This window comes from Coloeus monedula (assembly GCF_965178545.1).
Source record: "Coloeus monedula genome assembly, chromosome: 17".
Taxonomy (NCBI): domain Eukaryota; kingdom Metazoa; phylum Chordata; class Aves; order Passeriformes; family Corvidae; genus Coloeus; species Coloeus monedula.
The window spans coordinates 14063834-14083847 of NC_138797.1; the positions used below are offsets into that span (position 1 = coordinate 14063834).

Sequence of the window (20014 nt, forward strand, 5' to 3'; positions counted from 1 at the left end):
AAACTGCAGCGAGAGGATGCTGAGAGGGGAGCGGGGCCCTGCGGCTGCTCAGGGCGTTCTTTGTCCCTTCTGAGGGCGAGCATCGCCTTGGCCTTTCGCGTGCAAACCGTGAATTAAATTAATGAAGAGAGCTACAATGGACACAGATGTAGCCGTGCCCTGTCCGTGCCGCCGCAGGGTCTTTGTCACACCCAGAAATTTTCACATCTAGAAAATTGGGGGATAAAGTTCAAAAGCTGCGCTGCCCAAGGCAGCAAGGGCTGGGATGGAGCCTTAGGAACCTCCCCAGCGCTGGGTGTAACTTGCTGGGATTCTAGCAGGGAGTAACATCACCTTTCCTGCTCTAGGAAGAGCTTGTCCAAAGGTTCTGCACCTTTAGTGACTGAAATAAATATTTTCCCTGCTGGAGAAATGCTCCAGCAGCTCTGGGCTGTGACAGAGGCTGATGTGCTCCCTGTAGATTTATCAGGAGTCAAGACTTGTCCCAAAGTTTTCCTCTATGCTCAAGTACCAGCCTGGAGCATTTTCCATTGACACCTTGGCCAGATTTTGTACTGTGTTTGTATTTGTATATTAAATCCAAAAATTAGCTTTGCAGCTGTGTAAAAAAACCCTGTAATTACAAATTTTGAGTAAAGTCCTCAGGAAACAGTCGATACTGGGATATCATAAGTTACAAAACATTGTGCAGCTACATTTAAAGAGAGACTTTACATGAATAGAAAAAGAAATAAAAAAGGAAAATACATTTATCTGACATACATAGAAAACAAAAAAAGAAGAAATCAGTCCGATAATCAAGAACTTTTGCTCCAATACACAGCAAACATTCCCACCCAGTCACTGTGACAATGACATCTCCAGGTGGGATGTGAACAGTGGAGAAGAAAGTGCAGATTGAATTCTTCTGCACCAGCTGCTGTGGGGATCTTCACCTGCTAACACTGCACCAGCACCCAGCGAATTCCTGGCAGGAATTCTGAGTGCAAATTGGTGTCCAGAGGAGCAAAACCAGGTCCCTCAGTCCATCATGGCTCTGAACTGCTGGGTGTACTTGGCCAGCTCCTCCGTCTGCTCCCACAGCTCCCTGGTGGCCTCTGCATTGGGATATTTGAGGGCTGCGGTTTTGGTGGCCAGGGCCAGGTTCTTGAGCAGGCTGCAGAAGCGGCTGCTGCTGTGCAGGACGTCGCTGCGGGCGTCCCTCTCCTGGGTCTCCTGGCACAGAGAATCCACCAGCTTCTGCCCCACCATGATGATGAGTTTGCTGTGGGAGATGAAGATTTCGGGGGGCTGCTGGTTGCGGAGGCTGGTGGTGAACACCCCGATCGCCTTGTGCAGGGCAGCGAAGCACAGCCTGCAGTGCTCTGGGAGGGGGATTTTCCTGCCAAGGTCCTGCCTGCTGGGATTCAGAGTCTTTTTTGCACATGGCAAAACCTGGAGAAAGGGTTAAAATTAAAACAGATTCAGCCTGGTGTCACACACTGGTTGTTTCTTTGGTCACTCTACCCTAAATTCTTGTGGTCTCCAAATTGCCCCATCCTGGAGCCTTTACAGTAATTTGTCTTTCCATAAAGTGTTGGAAATTCTCCTGATTGCCTTTTTCCCCCTAAATACAGTTTTAATAATGGATAGCACACAAAGTGCTGCAGCCAAACACCAATCCTTTACACGGTCTGGGCTTGAAGCTTTAAAATAATAGAAAACATTGGTCTTTAATGGACTTAATCAGGGTTATGAATGATAAAAATGCACAAAACAAGAGGCAATTTTGTGCCAGTGCATGACAAGATATTTTGAAATACTGATTCTCACAGCCTTATCCCAAATGATGCTGAAAGGCAATAAAATAAACAGTATGACTTTAAACTGGAGTTGTTTGTTTGGAAATAAATGTTTGTCACAGGTTTTCAGCAGCAATTCTGGGAAAATGATCTCTGAGAAGCAAATAGGTCTCTTTGTAGAGGTGTGTGTCTGAGTGCAAATTACTCTGAATTTTAGCAAGCACAGAAATCAGGGACTGAAAGCCCTCATAAATAATATTTTCAAAGTCAAAAATACCTTCAGGTTTGACTCTGTACTCTTCGTTGCTACTTCTTTACCTGAAATGACTTTCTGTGCCTGTTACAAATTAAAATGAAAGCAAAGTTGAAACAACTACATAAAGTATTTAAATAGAAATGTGTTCTTCTTTCATGGGGAAACAACTACTTGCTCTGCAGCCTTCACATTACAGACAGCAATGGTGAATTTATTAGAAGGAGATGTAGTTTTTTTACTACTAAAAATGTGCCTGATCCTGCAAGATTTAAGACTGAAACCAACATCAACAAAACATTTCAACTTAACGTTCCCTAAATTTTAAGGACAAGCCAGCATTTCTTTGGGAAACCAAGGGAGGTATTCTTAGGAGGTATTTTAGTAATTCTAAGGAGATTCTAAAAATCACCCAGAATTATTCTAACAAATAAATGTGATAATTCACAGTTTGAGTTCTATGCAAGCAGGATTTTCATGACACCTCAAGTTAGGAAGGAACATCTCTTGTCGTGCCAGAGCCAAACACAATGTAGTGGCAGGAAGAGAACTGTGAGGGAAAAGAGAAGTGAGGACTTGCTAACTCCCAGATAAATCCTATTTCCCAAATGAATCTAAACTGGCAAGATGATAAAAATGTTTTATTTTCTCTGTTGATTAAAATTACTGCTCATTGTACACGTGCCATCCAGCACTGTCACAAAATGCTGGATCCATGTAAAGTCTGGAAAACGGGACATAGTGCAGACTGAACGTGGCACTGGTGCAAAGGTAAAAGAGTGCTGATAGTTCATAGCCTAATATCTGCACAGGGTGAAGAATACAGAGGGCAAATCCCAGTTTCACTGACCTGTAACTGGACATAATCACAATCCTCGGTGGAATTTTCTTCTGGTTTCTCCAAAGGGACGTGGCTTTGGATGGTTTTATCAGGAGCATTTCTCTGGAGTGACTCTATTTCTACTCTTCTTGGCACTGGGATTTGTTTTGCCATTTTGCATTCTGGGTTCACTTTTGGTTGCTTCGTTTCTTGCTCCTTCTCACTCTTCCTGAAGAGCAGCTTCCCGTTGGCGATGATGATGGACACAAACCTCTTGATATCGTCTGGAATTGTCCGGGCCACCATAACGAAGCGATCCAGGTCATCAGGGTTGTTCTGGGGCTTCCTGAGCACCAAAGCCTCCAGGGACCAGCTGCAGTTGTTGAGAGCTTCCCTTGTTTCTGTCAATATTTTGTAGGAGTTCATGAGGATTTCAAGCTGTTTTTTAATCCTGGCCTGCAGGTTGTTATCAGTGAGGTTGGAGGCATTTCCCTTCAGGCCTTGAGCGAAGGCCAGGAACTCTCCCAGTGACACCTTTATGTGGTCCACTGCTCTGTGGATCTCCTCCAGGCTTTTCTCCAGGTGCTCCTGCAACCTCCACTTGCTGCTCACAAAGATCATTAAGCTGGCAATGGAGCTGGACACGCCGTGCTGCAGCCGAGTCAGGGTCTCGATGGCTTCTTCCAGCTCCAGTTTAATTTCTTGGACAGGCTCTGGCAATGGTGACAGAGTAGAAAACGACTCAGCAGAAGAGCTGGAGGATGAGGAGAGAGTGCTGCTTCTGCTGTCCACACTAGAGACACAAAAAGGGTCATTTTCTGACTTGGTGTCCCCAGAGAGCTGTGGAGAAGCACCGCGTGCTTGGTCTCCAGAGCCATCACTGTTGTTTTCCATCTCTTTCTTGGGGTGCCCAGCACTGGGCAAACCTTTGGGAATATCATAAACATTCTCCCCAGAGATCTGATTCTCAGCCTTGGGGGCCAGGAGACTCAGGGGCACCTCACAGCTGCCGTTCTGTGGCAAGGGGAGCGCATCCCGTGAGGATGGAACGTCGTAAAGGGGGATTTCTGGAAGGGTTAATTTCCGCTGGCTCGGTGGAATGTTGTATAACTGTGGATTTCCAGCCTTGGCTTCCGTGGTTGTGGCTGGAGCCTTGTACCTGGCTGGGGGTATGTCATACAGCACCTGCTTCTCCACAGACTGGCCAGGAGGGTTTGTTTTGAATCCGGAATTTTCAGGGGATACCGGAATATCGTAGATCCATTCGGATTTCCGAGGGTTTGGCAAAGTGTTGTAATGGCCCCGGCACTTTTTCTGAGATTTATTTTCTGAGTCATTGAGTTCTCTTTTGGGAGGGACGTCATATAACTGCAACAGAGCACAGAGGGCTTAGAAACCGTCTTTTTAAACAAGAATGAGAAACAGAACTCAGTTCTCAGAGCACTTAAATGTGTGCAACTCCCCTGATGTCAATGGAACAGTACCATGAAAAGGCTAACTCTGTTTTTTATTTTCTAAAATGCACAATCTGCACATATGAAAGGTAAAATATTTGGAGCACAGGTGATTAGATCATACAGCAAAGTCCCCAGCCAGTGAAATCTGTAGACACTTGATTTTTTCCCATTCACATGCACACCCTGGCAAACAATAAATCACCAACAGACACCACTGACTCTGCTCAAACACCTTCAATGAATTTAAATTTTGACTTGATACAGATCTGTGTGTATACAGCTGGAGTCCAAGCTGGAAAAGGAAAGTTCAGGACCATTTGTTGTATAAGAAACAGTGGGGAAGGGATGGGAAACCTGCCCCTGCTCCAAGCCAGGCATCCCAGCAGTGACAGATTATTCTCCTGTGTCCACCAAGCCTTACTCACATTGCCTGCTGCTGAGTCCTTCTGGCTGCCAGCTCCTGCTTTTTCTGGGTTGGAGGAGATGTTGTAAAGCTGCTTCTGCTCCTCCTGGAAGCTCTCAGTGGATCTGCCCAGCACGGAGCCCTTCTGTGTGCTGGGGGGAGTGGCACCGCTCTGCTCAGAGAGGAAAAAAAAAGGTTTATTTGGATCCTTTTTAGAGCCCACTGGGGCCTTGAATGGGATGAAAGGCTTTGGGCCATACTTGAGTAGGTTTGGGTCTGAGCAGGGATCAGCCCCTCACACAAGGCAGGTGACTCCAGGAAATCTGTGGATAACTTGATAATAATGGACTGGGCTCAACCCTGCACTGCCAGGGAGCAGCAGGGGTGTGGGGAGGCTTCCTGGACATGCTCCAGTACCACGCACACCTTTGTGTGGGAGGTGACAGCACAGGGCTGGGGGCTGGTGCCTGCCCCATCCTGGTGACCTACACAGGCTGAGGGGTGGAGAAAATGTGACATTCACTGCCCTGTCCCATCCTGGTGACCTGCAGAGGCTGAGGGGTGGAGAAAATGTGACATTCACTGCCCTGTCCCATCCTGGTGACCTGCACAGGCTGAGGGGTGGAGAAAATGTGACATTCACTGCCCTGTCCCATCCTGGTGATCTGCAGAGGCTGAGGGGTGGAGAAAATGTGACATTCACTGCCCTGTCCCATCCTGGTGACCTGCACAGGCTGAGGGGTGGAGAAAATGTGACATTCACTGCCCTGTCCCATCCTGGTGATCTGCAGAGGCTGAGGGGTGGAGAAAATGTGACACTCCCCAGGGGAGTGGGACAGTACCAAGGGCAAGATTGTGTAACAGGACACGTCACGGTGACATGACCAAATCCAGGGCATGTTTTTCCCAGGAGGTGGGTGGTGAGGGTGACATGTAATTTCTTGTTGAACATGCACTTGTGACTCTTCTCTAAACATCCCCAAATCACCCCGACCAAATGACACCCCACATTTCCTCGTGGATTCCAAGGCAGAGAGGTTTGCACTCTAATACTGAGAATTCAGTAAGACATCAGTATTGTCAACCTCTCTGCCTTGGAGTCCACGGGGAAATGCCTTACTAACAGAAAAAATGGAAATGTTTATGGGAAGCAGACCAGATTTAAGACACACTGCTCTAAATTTCTAAGAAACTCAGGAGAACTGAGGTTTTGAGCTAAAAAATAGATGATTTTCTTCCCAATTTTACAAAAAGCCAACAGGGTGGCAGTAGAATTGACCTCCAGATCTATTCGGAGGTGCTCTGGGGTGCCAGCTGCAGGGAGGGAGCGGGGCAGGACTCACCTGTGTGAGCAGGGACCCGCGGCGCTGTGCGGAGGGGACATCGTACACCTCACCCCTGATGTTTGGGGCTGAAGCCCGGCAGGCTCTCGGCAGAGTGAACAGGTGCTTGGAGGGGAGCAAAAACAATTATCATAAAACTGCATTGGCAGGGAGCTCAGGACAGCTCTGAAAAGTCGTGTAGCTGGATAATCCACTGTTGGAGTAATCACTCTTAAGTGGTAAAAACCTTCAGCTCTTCACTGAAGGTGAGAGGCAGAAAGTGACTTTACAAGCAATAGGATGTTTATTCTCAAATAATCCTCCTTGGCAGCATTTCTGCTACATTTTAGATAAGATCATTACTGGGACATGCATATCAAAGACAATCTGCCTTACTAACCGTGGGACAGAAAAGATTTGGAGAAAATCCAGCTGCAGTTATCACTGAAATCTTTAGACTGCCAAAAAGCAGAACCACTTAAAAAAGGAAGTGGGGAAATTTCGACTTCTCCAAGCCCACAGAGTCATTGGGTCAAGCCAATTTAATGTAAGAGCAGCAAAAATGTGCAGGCTGAGCATTATTCTGTAGTTATGAAAGACTGACTCATTTAGAAGGAGTAAACCTTGATGTCCTATCCAGCTCCATAAGCAGGGGAGTCCAATATGGGCATTATATTTTCATCTGCAGTCAGATTCTCTTGTTTGATTAAAACATAATTTGAGCAGCCGTGACCAGATCTGTGGGACAGTTAATTAATGTCACAAAGTATGAATGCTGGGTTAGGACTTTTCTTTTTTAAAATCAACCACCAAAACATGGAATTTTCTTCATCTAGCCTGTCTTTAGCCTGGCTGCCCTCAGCTAATTTATAAATGGGCCATTGCAAACCACTGACCTCCAGAAACACTGCTGGGGTGAGATATTGCACAAAATGATTTCAGACTGCAGGGAGTGATTTCCATCATGTAAGTCCTGCAGCAACTAAAGTTAGGGGAAATATGGTAGAGGAGGAAGACTGCAGCTTCACTCTGCCTGCTTCAGCTCTCATCTGAAAACAGGGAATGAGGAGTGAAGACAAATCCCCTTAGCGCTCTGTGATAAAGAATCACAAAATGGTTTGGGTTGGGAGGGATCTTAAAGACCATGAGTTCCACCCCCTGCCATGGGCAGGGACACCTTCCATTAGAGCAGGTTGCTCCAAAGCCCGTTTGACCTGGCCTGGAACACTTCCAGGGATGGGGCACCCTGGGCAACCTGTGCCTGAATACGAGCATCTTACTTGCCAACACAGGCACAACTTCCCTGAGTGAAAGGGCAAAACATAAGAAGTGTCAGGAAAGCCATTCTTAGCCCAGGTCTGCTTCCAGATGGACAAATCTGAGAATGTAGCAAGAAGGAAACTCACTGGATATCACATCTTACTCCTTTTTGAAGTCCTTTCAGTGACAGTAGAACCAGAAGGTGCCCTGTGTATGAGGCGGAAGAGGGGACTTCTTTGTGGGGTGAAAACACCCAGGCTCTGAGGGATTTCTTTTTGTTTCATTGCTTTCAATCAGCTCCCTCAAAGACTCAGAGTGGCTTTTCCCAGCTGCTCAGAGGACAGCTGAGTATGCCAGGAGCTTTGCCAGTTGTGCCACAGGATCTCTGTGGGATGGTCTGGATCGTTCTGTGCTCCCTGAGCTCCCCTGCCTGGGGACGGCTGGTGACCACCAGGGTGCAGCTGGTGTGGGGACAGCTGGGACACTGTGCCACAGGCAGCCCCGCTCTGAACTTCTGGATAATAATCAGAGGCTGGGACATTTCTTTTTCAGTCTTAGACTAGACACAACTTAGGTGGATAAATTCATGAAATGAGACAGGGAGAGCCAAGGAGCTCTTCTGCCAGACCACTTATCCACATAATGAACAGATGACATTTTCCACCTGATTTGCTGGCACAACATGGAAAATTCATGCCAATCTCTGATTCAGTTTGCAAATGGCTCCTTTAGTGTCAGGAATGTGGCGAAATCAGTTCACAGCAAGTGCAGGAGTCTTGTAGCTGTACTCAGTTTGAGTTATGGCTGTGCACTGCAGCTGCAGAGCTGAAAATGAGGTTTTGGTCACCAGGGATGCCCTGAGTTTGTTGTTTTCCAGCACCCACCTGCCACCCAGCAGGAAGCAGCAGCGAGGTTTCCATGATTCGCCTTCCGCACAGCAGGAGGAAAGGTGGCTGAGTGAGCCCCATAAATCAAATGATCATTAAACCAGCCTAAAACACTGGAAAGCTGAATTTTCTTCCTTTCCTTTTCCAATTAGAATTTCTAATGTGATTTCTGTACACAGAATAAAGAGCCATGCAGGGCTGGAGAGCTCACAGAACTGAACAAAACCTTGCACTTGAACTCCATCCCCACCTGCTCTATTTCCCTTTCATTATGAAACATTCCCCATTCATTTTTTCCTGAAGAAAGCACAAGGTTTTGATCTTAAGACACTTGATGCAACGTGTAATCCAAATGTTCCATGTATGTGTTCCATATGAATGTCAAACATGAGGAGCTGGGAGAAAGAAGAGCCGGGCCAGGGAGCTGTAATGAAACCCTGGAAAATTGGGTTGTTCTCCTCTGTGACTGGGGGCACTGGTGGCTGCTCTCATCCTGCACACCCTGGTCACCGTCTCAGCAGCAGCAAAAACGGGCTGGGAGAGAAACTGGTTGAGGGCACACAACAAAACTTTGTGTCCTGCGTGTCTGACAGGGGCTGCTATTTTGTGCAAGCCTAGTGACTGCCTCGAGCAGCACAAGAGAGAGGCAGCAGCACTCTGAGCTTGCTGAGCTGCTGGAGACACTAAAAACCAGACCAAACCCAGCATCACACACCAAAGGGTGATTTAAAAAAAATTATGAATCATGTTCCTGTGCAGATGGATACAAAGACCCCACATGTGCCCAGAGGACTCTGGATGGCCACGTGCTGTGACCCATCAGAGGAGAAAGTTCTGTCTTGTTACTTTAACTTTGTAAATCATTTATAGATTCTCCCAAACAAATGGTATATTCTTTACTTCCTGCCCTATTTTACAGCTTTTTTAAGCTGCCAGAAAGGTGAGGGACTACAGAATATAGACGCTGTCATCTGTTGCCCAGAGCAGCATTTCCCACATGATGCTATAAATTGATGGGAGTTTCCTAAACACCATCATTCTTTTGCTGCAAATTCCACTGTAAATCTCAAGCTTTCTCATTTCCCACTCCCAACGATTGTTTTTAACAACAACATCCGTTGTTTGCAGAGCTGTCTTTATTCTCACCTGGTGTACGGAGCGCTTGGTCCTCTCGCTGAGCAGCTGCGCCGCCAGGGCCGGCACCTGGTACACGGCCTGGGCCGCAGCGGCCGAGCCCCTGGCCGGGGCCTGCACCCAGCCCTCCATCTTCTCGTAGGTGGCCGACAGCACCGCGGCCTTGGGCACGGAGGGCACCTGGTAGATGTTGTGTCCTGCTGGCGGCTCCGTGGGCTGGTCACTCTGGGCCGGGGTGGCCGGCAGGAGCTGCAGGCGGTTGGCGGGGGCCAGGCCGTGGCGGCCGTGCAGGGAGCACCGCCACCAGCCCTCGCTGCCCAGCACGTGCCGCTCCAGCACGGTCAGGATGTCCCCCCTGCGGAACGCCAGCTCGTCCGAGCACTCGGCCTTGTTGTCGTACAGCGCCTTGGCCAGGCTGTGCTGGGGACACGAGGACACCGACATTGTCACACCCACACAAGGGCTCTTTATTTTCCAGCTTGGTGTTTCCACCTTGCTGAGATCCACTTTCCACCTCGAGCTCCATTTAATTCACCCGCCCCTTTTCACACTGAACAACCTCTCTGGAGCATCGATGCCAGAGTTAAACTGTTGCCCTTTATGTCTGCTGCATTCAGTGCACTAAAGCAATAGACAATAATAATAATATTACTGTGATCTATTTCTTCACCTTTTCCCCCAAGGCTCTTGAAGAGCATTGCAAATGTTCATTATTTAGATTCATTATATTAGATTTATGAGCTAAAACACAAGAAGTCCCACGTCAGCATGAGGAAGAACCTCTTTCCATGGGGTTGGCAGAGCCCTGGAACAGCTGCCCAGGGAGGGTGTAGAGTCTCCCTCTCTGGAGACATCCCAAACCCACCTGGATGCATTCCCGTGTCACCTGCTCCAGATGGCCCTGCCTAAGCAGTAGGGTTGGACTGAGTGGTGTCCAGAGGTCCTTTTCAATCCTAATGATTCTGTGATTACTTATGAACATCCCTATATGAAAAATAGGTGGCTTTCCCATTGTTGTCCTGTGAATTCTTCGTCTCATACTTACTCATTACAAGATCATAGAATCATGGAATGGTTTGGGTGGGAAAGGACTTTAAAGATCATCTCATCCCACCCCTGCAATGGGCAGGGACACCTTCCACTATCCCAGGTTGCTCCAAGCCCCATCCAACCTGGCCTTGGATGCTTCCAGGGATGGGGCAGCCAGAGCCTGCAGGTACCTTTAGTCACCCCAGGCATTTGTGCAAAGGGTAGAGAAAGCTGTGGATGCAATTTGTAGGGTTTTTTCAGTACCAGATAGATTTTGCTTTCAGCTTCAAAACGGGACAGTCTGCTTCCCAGTCAGTGGGACACTGGCTGTGTCTCAGCATGAATTTCTTACCAGAAAGTGCAACTAATGTCCAGAGAGATAGCACCCAAATAGGAAACATGATGCCTTGTATTTTTGTCCAGAGCATTTGCTGTGAAGCAGCAGCTGGCTTGAAGCTGCAGCAGAAGAAACCCAATTTGTCAGCTCAGCTGGTGACAAGGGCCCACTGTTGGCTGCAGGCATTTCGTGGTTGGGGTGGCCGTGAACAATGGCTTTTCTGTGGGACAAGGGCAGCTGCCAGGGGTGGACAACAGCCCCTTTGGCCTCATGGCCCAACCTGGCTTTTGCCTTGAACATGGGAGTCCACTTCTGATTTGGACAACGCCAAATGTTGGAGTCAGGAATCCCACCCTGGGGCAGGCCTGGGCTCCACATATTAAAAAAAAAAGGGAGAACAGCCAACTTTTCCTGTTATTCATCAGTCCTGCTTGATCCTTGGGTTTGGATGCTGCACAGACACGCTTCTGAAGGACAGAGCCTCCTCTTCAGCCCTGAGGAGGGTGGGCAGAGGAAGACTCTCCCCCTTTTCCAACATGAAGAGCCTTATCCAGGCACATGCAGGAAATGGGTGAAGGGCCAGGAAGCCTGCAGGGAGGATCTGAGCCTGGCTGGGGCACACACAGCAAGGCTGCCCTTCCTACTCACACCCACACAGCTGAGAGGAACATTTGGTTCACACTGTGGTTTTAGAAGGCATCTCAATATTGACACTTCCCCAGACAAGTTTTTCCTGTGGCAGCAGCACACTCAAGATGCTGCTGAGCCTAATTTTATAACTAGAGACACAAACCTTTCCATCAGAGGGGTCCCTCACTCAGGGCACAACACACATTCCTTGGGTTTGGCCAGTAAAGGTGTGCAAATCCCAGGGCCAGCAGCCCCCAGACAGAGGCCAGGCCAAGGCAGAACATGGTGCCCCAGATTTTGCATTTCTAGAGCTCACACTGGAGTATGTGATCAACACAAACCCAGGGACCTCTAAAATCATCCCAAATCAAGCCAAGCAGAAGATAGATTAATGAATTAATCAATTAATTCATAGGGCATTCTGGAGAACCTGACCTAGCTAGAAAACAGATCTGTTCATGGATCATCTCACATCCCATCCAGAGGGCTGGAATGGAAAAATGAAGACTTTGACTAGAGAAGTGATGGAAACAAGCCCCAAATTCCAGTAGAACATGAATGAACTGAGAGATTGTCAGACCTCTGACAAGCAGGGTCAGTGGAGCTCTCAAAAAGAAGAGGTTAAAAAGAAAAATAAAAAAAAACCAAACCCCAAAGGTTTTCCCAGCTAAGGCAGGGCTTAATTAAATTCCATGTTTCAGGACAAAGAGCCAATACTCTGGAGTTGGAGAGCACATCTTTGCCATCCACTCCTGGTATTTCAGTATTTCAGCAAAGTGCACAGCACACAGGCAGAAGCTGCAGGAGGTGGGTGCCTGCTCCCACCACGTCTGTCTGCAGGGTGAGGTTATCTGCAGTGCAGGCTCTGCATCACCCAGCGTGGGGCTGTGTGCCAGAGGCAGGCCCTGGCTGCACTCCCGGCTCCCTGGGACGTGTGTGAGGGATCGCTGTGGCAGCCCCTTCCCCTCTGTGAGCAGAAGCCTCCCTGACCTGCCCGTGACTGTAAACAAGCGCTGCATTCCCAGGATAGCAGAGCCCTGAGGGATGCTCGGCGAGGAGGGGGCTGTGCTGGGAGGGCAGTGGGAGCTGCATTTCTGGCTGTCCAGTGTGTCCTCCCCGGCCAGGGCTTGTGGAGCTCTCTGGTGCTTTGTGTGTTGTGCCCTTAAATAACAAACGTGTAAAAAGCACTAAAGCAACACAGGTGAGGTCAAAGTGATTTTCCTTATTTGCTTGCTGCTTCATCCCCATCAGCAGCCTTGTAAAACTTTTCCTAAGATAAAGAACATCCTAAAAGCCCCCAAAAAAAAGCACCTTGAGAGGCAGTGCTGGGACTCTGCTCTCACTGAGAGGGTTTTAATGAGCTGGCGACAGAGCACGGACCTAGAAAAGAGGAAAAAAGTGTCCCCTGCAGCCCCTCCCCGAGGCACTGGGACCCCCGAGCCCACAGCCACCCGAGGGCAAAGCAAGTGGGTCACACACTGAAGGGATTTACAGAGCAGGGTCTCCGGAACAGCTTCACTTCAAAAGCTCTTGTGTAGCTGGAAGTGCATCTCCTTTACTGGACTGTGGCTCAGATGTGGAGAGAGTAATTCCCCCCCAAACTGGACTTTTCACATCTTTGTTGTTTGCACTGGTCCCTCTATAAAACCTGACAGCCCTTGGGAGTCATAGGAATGAAAGCTGCTACCTCATGTTTATTAATGGAGAAATTGTAATTAAGAGCAGTAAAGCTGATGAGGGCAGAGTTCTATAATGTCAAATTCTACACCCTCAGACTGACATCTGTGCTCTGTGTACACAATAGATACTGATGCTAAGGAAAAAACATCCCACTGTTACTAAAATCTCCTGATACCTCCCCTATGCCAAGCCTTATCCTCAGCCTACAGTACTATGCAAGAGGAAAAAATAACCTTATAAAATATACACAAACATTGCTAGAAAAATCCAGGTGATACCCAGTGATTTACTGCACGTGATAATTTGAGCATCCTGCCCACAAGCCTCACAAAATAATTTCTCAATGCCCCCTTCCCACTCAGTTTGTGTTTGGAAATCTCAATTTACTACCCTTGTATTATTTCATGTGAATGGGTACTGCACTATTTCACAGCATTTCAAATAAAAAAGATATTTTTTCATTTATTGTCTTCAATTTGCTTCTAAAAACTCCTACTGACATCATGTAAATAAAGAGACAGTTTAAATCCTGGGAGTTTTCATGGATCAAGAGAAATATTTCTCTTGTTGCACATCAATACACGTGTAAGCATTTTACTGCAGGAAAGTGGGACTTAAAATATTTGAGGAGGAAGAGATACAGCAGTGTCCTGTGTTTGCTAAACAGTGCTGCTCATGCATCAGTGGCACCTCTGACATGTTTACAGAGCAGCTTCCAGTTAATCTCTTCACCTCCCAACATAGCTGGAGAAATAAACATTCTCCATCATCCATTAGCTGGGAACAGGCTTCCATGAGAATTCCCTTCTAAACCCCAGACCACGCTGAGTCACTTAAATTTTGCCCAGTTAATTGTAGAGAGTTCACATCAACATCCACAGGGAAAAGGAGAATTTACCTTGAAAGCTCAAATCATTCTCTACCTGCATGTGCAGCATTTCCTGTGACTTGCAGAAGGTCCTTCTGCATTTTTTTTTTGTTTTGTTTTATGTATTTTGGAAATGTTCAGCTCATACAGAAGTTTTATGTGAGTTTCAAGGAGGAATGAACATCAGGACTTGCTTTTATTGCTTTAATTGATTTGTGGCAGTGGAAGCAGGTGCTGATCAGCAGGTTTTGAATTCTAAATGGTCAGATCAGTTTTGATCAAATACAGAATCACCACTTTAAAAATTCAAGCTTACAACTCCTGCACCTTCACACAAGGCAGTGCTGCAGAGGTGGGAATTACAAGCTGGAGTTGTGTTAATTTTCCCCAAACGCTCTTTTCTCCACAAATAAAGTTAATCAAATCCTAGCTGTGTTAAAATCTCCAGAAGTGGCAAGTGCAGCCAGGATTTCACGCCACTCAGTTCACTTTTACACGAGTGCTCTCATGCCCACGTTCAAGGGAAGATAAAGCTGCCACTTCCTGCTGTTCCAACCTCTCACCCTGGCTGCATTCCTGGGGCTTGGGTCCTCAAACTTCTTTTCCCCATATGCATCCAATCACTTTAGGTTTCTTTTGACTTTTTAAAACCTTTTAGGATCTTAATTACATCTGAGCACGTTCATTTCTAAGCGTGGCTTTACAGATACGGAAAGTCCTGATGAGTGCAAGTGTCCTCCTCAGAGCAGGGTCCTCACCTTCCCTGCTCTCCCTGCCTGTGCATCAGGTGAAACACTGCCAGGGCAGCTGGGCAGGGGAGCAAAAGGCACATTTTTCCTCGGCAGGAGCAAAAGGCACATTTTTCCTCGGCAGGAGCAAAAGGCACGTTTTTCCTCGGCAGGAATTCCTGCTGTGGGTTCCTGCTGCTGGAGGTGGCCGGGTGCTGTCCCTGCGGCCGTGCCCTTTCTCCATGGCTGTGGCAGCAGTGGAGAGGCCGAGATCGGGGTGGGGGTTTCTGATTCACAATGAATCAGCAGCAGCACCACAAAACTCCCAAAGCTGCGGCTTCCTGGGGCTCTCTGGCTGCTCTTATCAGCCCCCACAAACAGCTCTTGTTTTAACTCTGCCCTCTGGACAGCCCTGCGAAGCTCGTGCTTCTGAGCAAATGAATTAAATGCATGGAATAAATTGACAAATGGATGGTTTGTGAATAAATATCACCGAAACTGTAACATTTCTCTGGGCTAAGCGGGTTTTCCACCTGCCCTAATCAGTGGCGTGAATCCCCACGTGCAGGCAGCAGCTGGACACTGCTCCTTCCCTGTCATTAGCACAGGACACATGGTGAGAGCACAGCCTGCCCTGCCCGGCTGCCAGGGATCAGCTGGGACCCGCCGAGCCACTCACTTGTGTCACAGCCAAAGCCCCCTGCTCAGCACAAAGCCCGGGCTGGGGGCAGAAACGGTGACAAGCGGCTGGAAAACGGATTTGATCCATCACGGATTCCCCTCCACCAGCAGAGAAAACTGTATTTCCTGAAAAAGAGCACTCCTTTCCTCTTCTGAGCCTCAGTTCTCCTTGCAGACAGCTCTGCAGGATGGGGCCAGTCCTTACCCTGGAGTGCAAAGGCTTTCCCAGGCTCGCAGAACTCAGACTGAAATTACTTGGCGTTTTCCTCATCACAGAGTGACCTCAATTCTTTCAACATTTCCATTTCCCATTTCTAGGAATCAATGCAAAAACATCTTTTTTGAGGTAATATACAGCTCAACTGTTAAGCTCATTTTTTCCAAGAGAATGTGGAAATGACCCGTCTGGGTCACTCATGATCGTTTTTAATAAGCTTGTTATTACTCAATGTACACAGAACCCACAGAACCGACCCTCACCCTCCTCAGCCACGCTGCTGTTCTTGAGAAAGGATTCATTTGGATTATATTTTAAAAATCGGCACCACGTGCTCTGTTAGTGATGTGCAAATCAGCTGAGCACACACACTGCAAAGGGACCCTGCCAGATGCAGATTTTACCCTCTGAACACTACAAATGAAATCAGGAAAGTCATCGAATTAACTGCAGCAGAAAGAAAAAACCCAGTATTTACACTGACCTTCATTTTGCTGCCTGTTTCCCTGTTAGTCCATCGCCTGAGGAGGAGGAGGAGGAGGAGGAGGATCTCCCCAGCCCTGTCAGCGGATCAGGCAGCTCTGGAGGGTCTGGCTGGAAGCTGGAGAGGGAAGGCTCAGCCTCTGCCACCTCCTGCTCGCTGGGAGCCCCAGGAAAGCAGCTTTGGGAATGGGGGGAGCTCATTACATAGCAGAATTCTCTCCAGGGAGCCACTGGGATGCAGCTGGTGATGTGCAGGACACACAGACCCCCCTGCAGGGAGTGTCTGCCCTGCTCTGAACAGAACAGCCAGGGCAGCAGGGCTGGACCAGGAAAAGGATTGGATTTAGAAACATTTTTGCAGCAGCAATTTTTACTCCCGGTTTGTTGTTTTGTTTTGTTTTGATTAACACTAGTTTGAGGTTGGATACACTTTCAACCTGTCTCTAGAAAACTGAACAGATCTCCTTTGTGGTTATTAACCCCCTGCAAAACGACTTCACCCTGCAGAGGCAGAAAACCCGAGGAGGAAAGCCAAATATGACCTGCAGCGGAAGGGTTTTGTTTCTTGGGCTATTCTAAAAAATCCTTGAATGTTATTAAGCTATAGTGTTATTTAAATTATTCATGGTTGCTATTTGCCCAGCTGAGTCCAGGTCATGCTGGTGCACAGGTTTTACCACTTTGGACTTGTGGTATCTTGGCATTTGCAAATTTTTACTGGTTTTGCCTTTGTATGGGCTGGCTTTTCTCTGGTAAAAGCTTCTTCCTTCCTCTTTCCACAGCAGCTTCAAGATTAAATTAGACACTGGCTCCCAAAGCCACAATCATGTAGCTAGAAAAGCCTTGAGTATCTTGACTAGAAAATGCTGAATTGAAAAGCTTCCTCAACAGAATCTACAGCTCTGGGCTGGGAGCAAACCAGCTGCTGTCCAAAGGAGAAAGAATTCCGGGCAAAAGCAGCCCATTTCAATGCCTGCGTGCTCTTTCTCTTCTTTCTTTTTTTAACATTAGAAGCAGCAGTTTGACCCCTTCAGACACTTCATGCAGGTGATAAAGAGCCATTCCCTTGCTACCCCGGAGTTTTTCAGGTGCTCCAGCATTTGAAAAGATGGAGAAATATCAGCAACAAACCCACATCTAGTGGTGACAGAACTACTTTCAAATACAATTAAATGTTCCCATGAAGGAACCCCAGAGGGAATTCCTGCTATGCAGGGACACCTTCCACTGTCCCAGGCTGCTCCAAGCCCCATCCAGCCCAGCCTTGGGCACTGCCAGGGATCCAGGGGCAGCCACAGCTGCTCTGGGCACCCTGTGCCAGGGCCTGCCCACCCTCACAGGGAATGATTTTTTCCTAATATCCAATCTAAACCTCCTCTCTTTTAGTTTGAAGCCATTCCCTGTGTCCTGTCCCTCCAGCCCTTGGAAATCCTCTCTCTCCATCTCTCCTGCAGCTCCTTCAGGCCCTACAAGGCCACAGTGAGGTCACCCCAGAGCTTCTCCTCTCCAGGCTGAACAATCTCAGCTCTCCCAGCCTTTCCTCCCAGCAGAGCTGCTCCATCCCTCTGCTCATCCTGGTGCCTCCTTTGGCCTCTCTCCAGCAGTTCCACGTCCTTCTGCTGTTGGCCCCAGGGCTGGGACAGCTCTGCAGGTGGGGTCTCACCTGAGTGGGACACAGGGGCAGAATCTCTGTCATTCCCCACTCATGTTTGTGGGTGAGAAGGGAAGATGTGAACTGGGCATTTTAGGGGAGATAAACTCCACATCCACTTTATGCACATCCAAACACACTCCTGTTTTCCTGGGGCAGCAGCTCAGCCAAAGCTGTCACACAGCAGGAGCCCGTGGAGCTCACGGGGTTTGAAATTGCACCAAGGGGTGCAACGCTTCCTGTGCTGCCACTGGATACGCAACAACAAACAAACAACACCATTTTCTGGCTGAACTCAAACTGAAATCATGTTCAGAAGTGCTTTCCCTGGGCAGGTGCAATGGTTGGGGCACAGGGATAATTGCAGAGCATTTCCCGTCACAGTAACGCTGCCAAGGGCTGCTGCCTCAAGGAGTGCAGAGAGTACAAAAAAACCCCTTTGTATTTTTATATTATTCAAATATATGATACTGCCAGGCCAGCAGGGGCCTTATAAACAGTTCAGAAATGATGTTGCAGAAATAAGTTTGGCTTTTTATTACTCAGCTGAAGTTGACTGGGTTGCTCTGGCCATGTCTAAAATGCTCACAGCAGAACAGGGAATGGGTTTGCTACCATTACATTGATTTATTGACAATCCACTGAAGAGAACTGGAAATATATCTAGAAATAGAAAATTCCTCTATACAGAGATGAAAAATGTCCTGCCTCAATTACTGATGACGCAGTGTGAAAAGTAGCCCCCTAATCTTTACAAGCCTTGATGGAAAATTTTGAGTGTAAAACAATGACTCATTGAGGTCCTGTTAAGGTTTCTCCCCACATTTTCTATCAGATTTCCAGGAGGCAGTTTATTTATGGTAAACACTGAGATCATAATCCAGGATGAAAATCTTAATTCCATTACATTTATTAGACTTGCAGACAGCAGGACAGCAAGGCACTGACTTTGAATCAAGATTTCAGCATGCTCCAACCCTTACAGCTGCAGCAGGGCCTCTTATCCGTATAAAATTAATCTAGATGGAATATGAATACAGAAATAAATGTAACAAACCTTATACTCTGGTTCAAGTCTTTCAAAATAGGAATACATAGTGTTTCAAAAGGCTTTCTGGTTTGCATGTAACAGAGGAATTATGTCATGCAAGGGGTCACCAGGGCTGCCACTGAAAGTCTCTGGCAAAGGATCTGTGTCTCTAATGTCACTGCAGCATAGCAGTAAGGTGGAACCTTGACATTTTATAATTTCACAAGTGTGGTCATTTCCAGGTGCCTGTTCATTTTGAATCCCGCTTTATTCAGGATTTACTCCAGGAAGACATTTTCCCCAGTCAATGGTTTTGTCACAATGAAAAGCACAGGGGGACATGAGGTACAAGAGCCTTGTGTCCCCCAAACACTTCACAGAGTCACAGAACCACTGAGGCTGGGAAAGAGCTCTGCGAGCACTGAATCCAAGCTGTGCCCCATCCCCACCCTGTCCCCAACCCAGAGCACTGAGTGCCACCTCCAAACCTCCCTGGGCAGCCCCTGCCAAGGCCTGAGCACCCTTTCCATGGGGAAATTCCTGCTGCTGTCCACCCTGAGCCTCCCCTGGCCCAGCCTGAGGCCGTTCCCTCTCCTCCTGTCCCTGTTCCCTGGGACCAGAGCCCGACCCCCCCGGCTGCCCCCTCCTGTCAGGGACTTGTGCAGAGCCACAAGGTCCCCCCTGAGCCTCCTTTGCTCCAGCCTGAGCCCCTTTCCAGCTCCCTCAGCCGCTCCTGGGGCTCCAGAGCCTTCTCAGCTCCGTTCCCTGCCCTGGACACGCTCCAGCCCCTCAAGGTCTCTCTTGGCATGAAGGGCCAGAACTGGAAGAGCCTCATCAGCGCTACTTCCAACATCACCAAGAATCCCACTGAATTCAAGCATCAAACCCTTCCCTACCCAAAAAACCAGACCTACCTGTGTAGTTGTGTTGCTCCTTGGCTTTGCATCCATTGCTGTCATTCCCCACTCAGAGTAAGACAGAGAATCACAGTGGGACGGGGACACTTCAGCCTTGCACAGGCACCGCGTGTTGGGAACTCCGCCTCAGCAAAGTCCATCTGACAGCTCTGCCCCTAACAGCACCGACAACTTGCAAACAAGGTATCATGCAAGATAGTATCTGTGACAACAGAAGATGAGAGGACAGAATAAAACCCAAAAAAAACCCCCCTTTTGGCGACTAGAAGTAAGAAAAATGTGCGCAAGCGGGATTTTCCTTGGTCTGCGTGCCACCAACTTGTTGCAGTGAAGCAGTGGGAAGTCTGAGCCCTCTGCTCATGCTCCTGTGTTTCCTCTTTTGCAGCAGTGAGCTCAAGGCTATGGCACAACAAGGAGCTGCACAGGCTTGATAAGACACCGCTGCC

At 48.0% G+C, this 20014-nt stretch overlaps 1 protein-coding gene across 1 annotated transcript; it reads right to left on the bottom strand.

The window, feature by feature from the left end:
• Positions 1-1020: 1020 nt before the first annotated feature.
• On the bottom strand, positions 1021-9761 carry CASS4 (Cas scaffold protein family member 4; the record flags this gene model as incomplete). Its single annotated transcript, XM_082292999.1, has 6 exons — positions 1021-1434; positions 2059-2118; positions 2885-4222; positions 4737-4886; positions 6058-6162; positions 9330-9761. 6 exons carry the CDS (start codon positions 9759-9761, stop codon positions 1021-1023), a joined length of 2499 nt encoding a protein of 832 aa, XP_082149125.1.
• Between the last annotated feature and the right edge of the window lie 10253 nt (positions 9762-20014).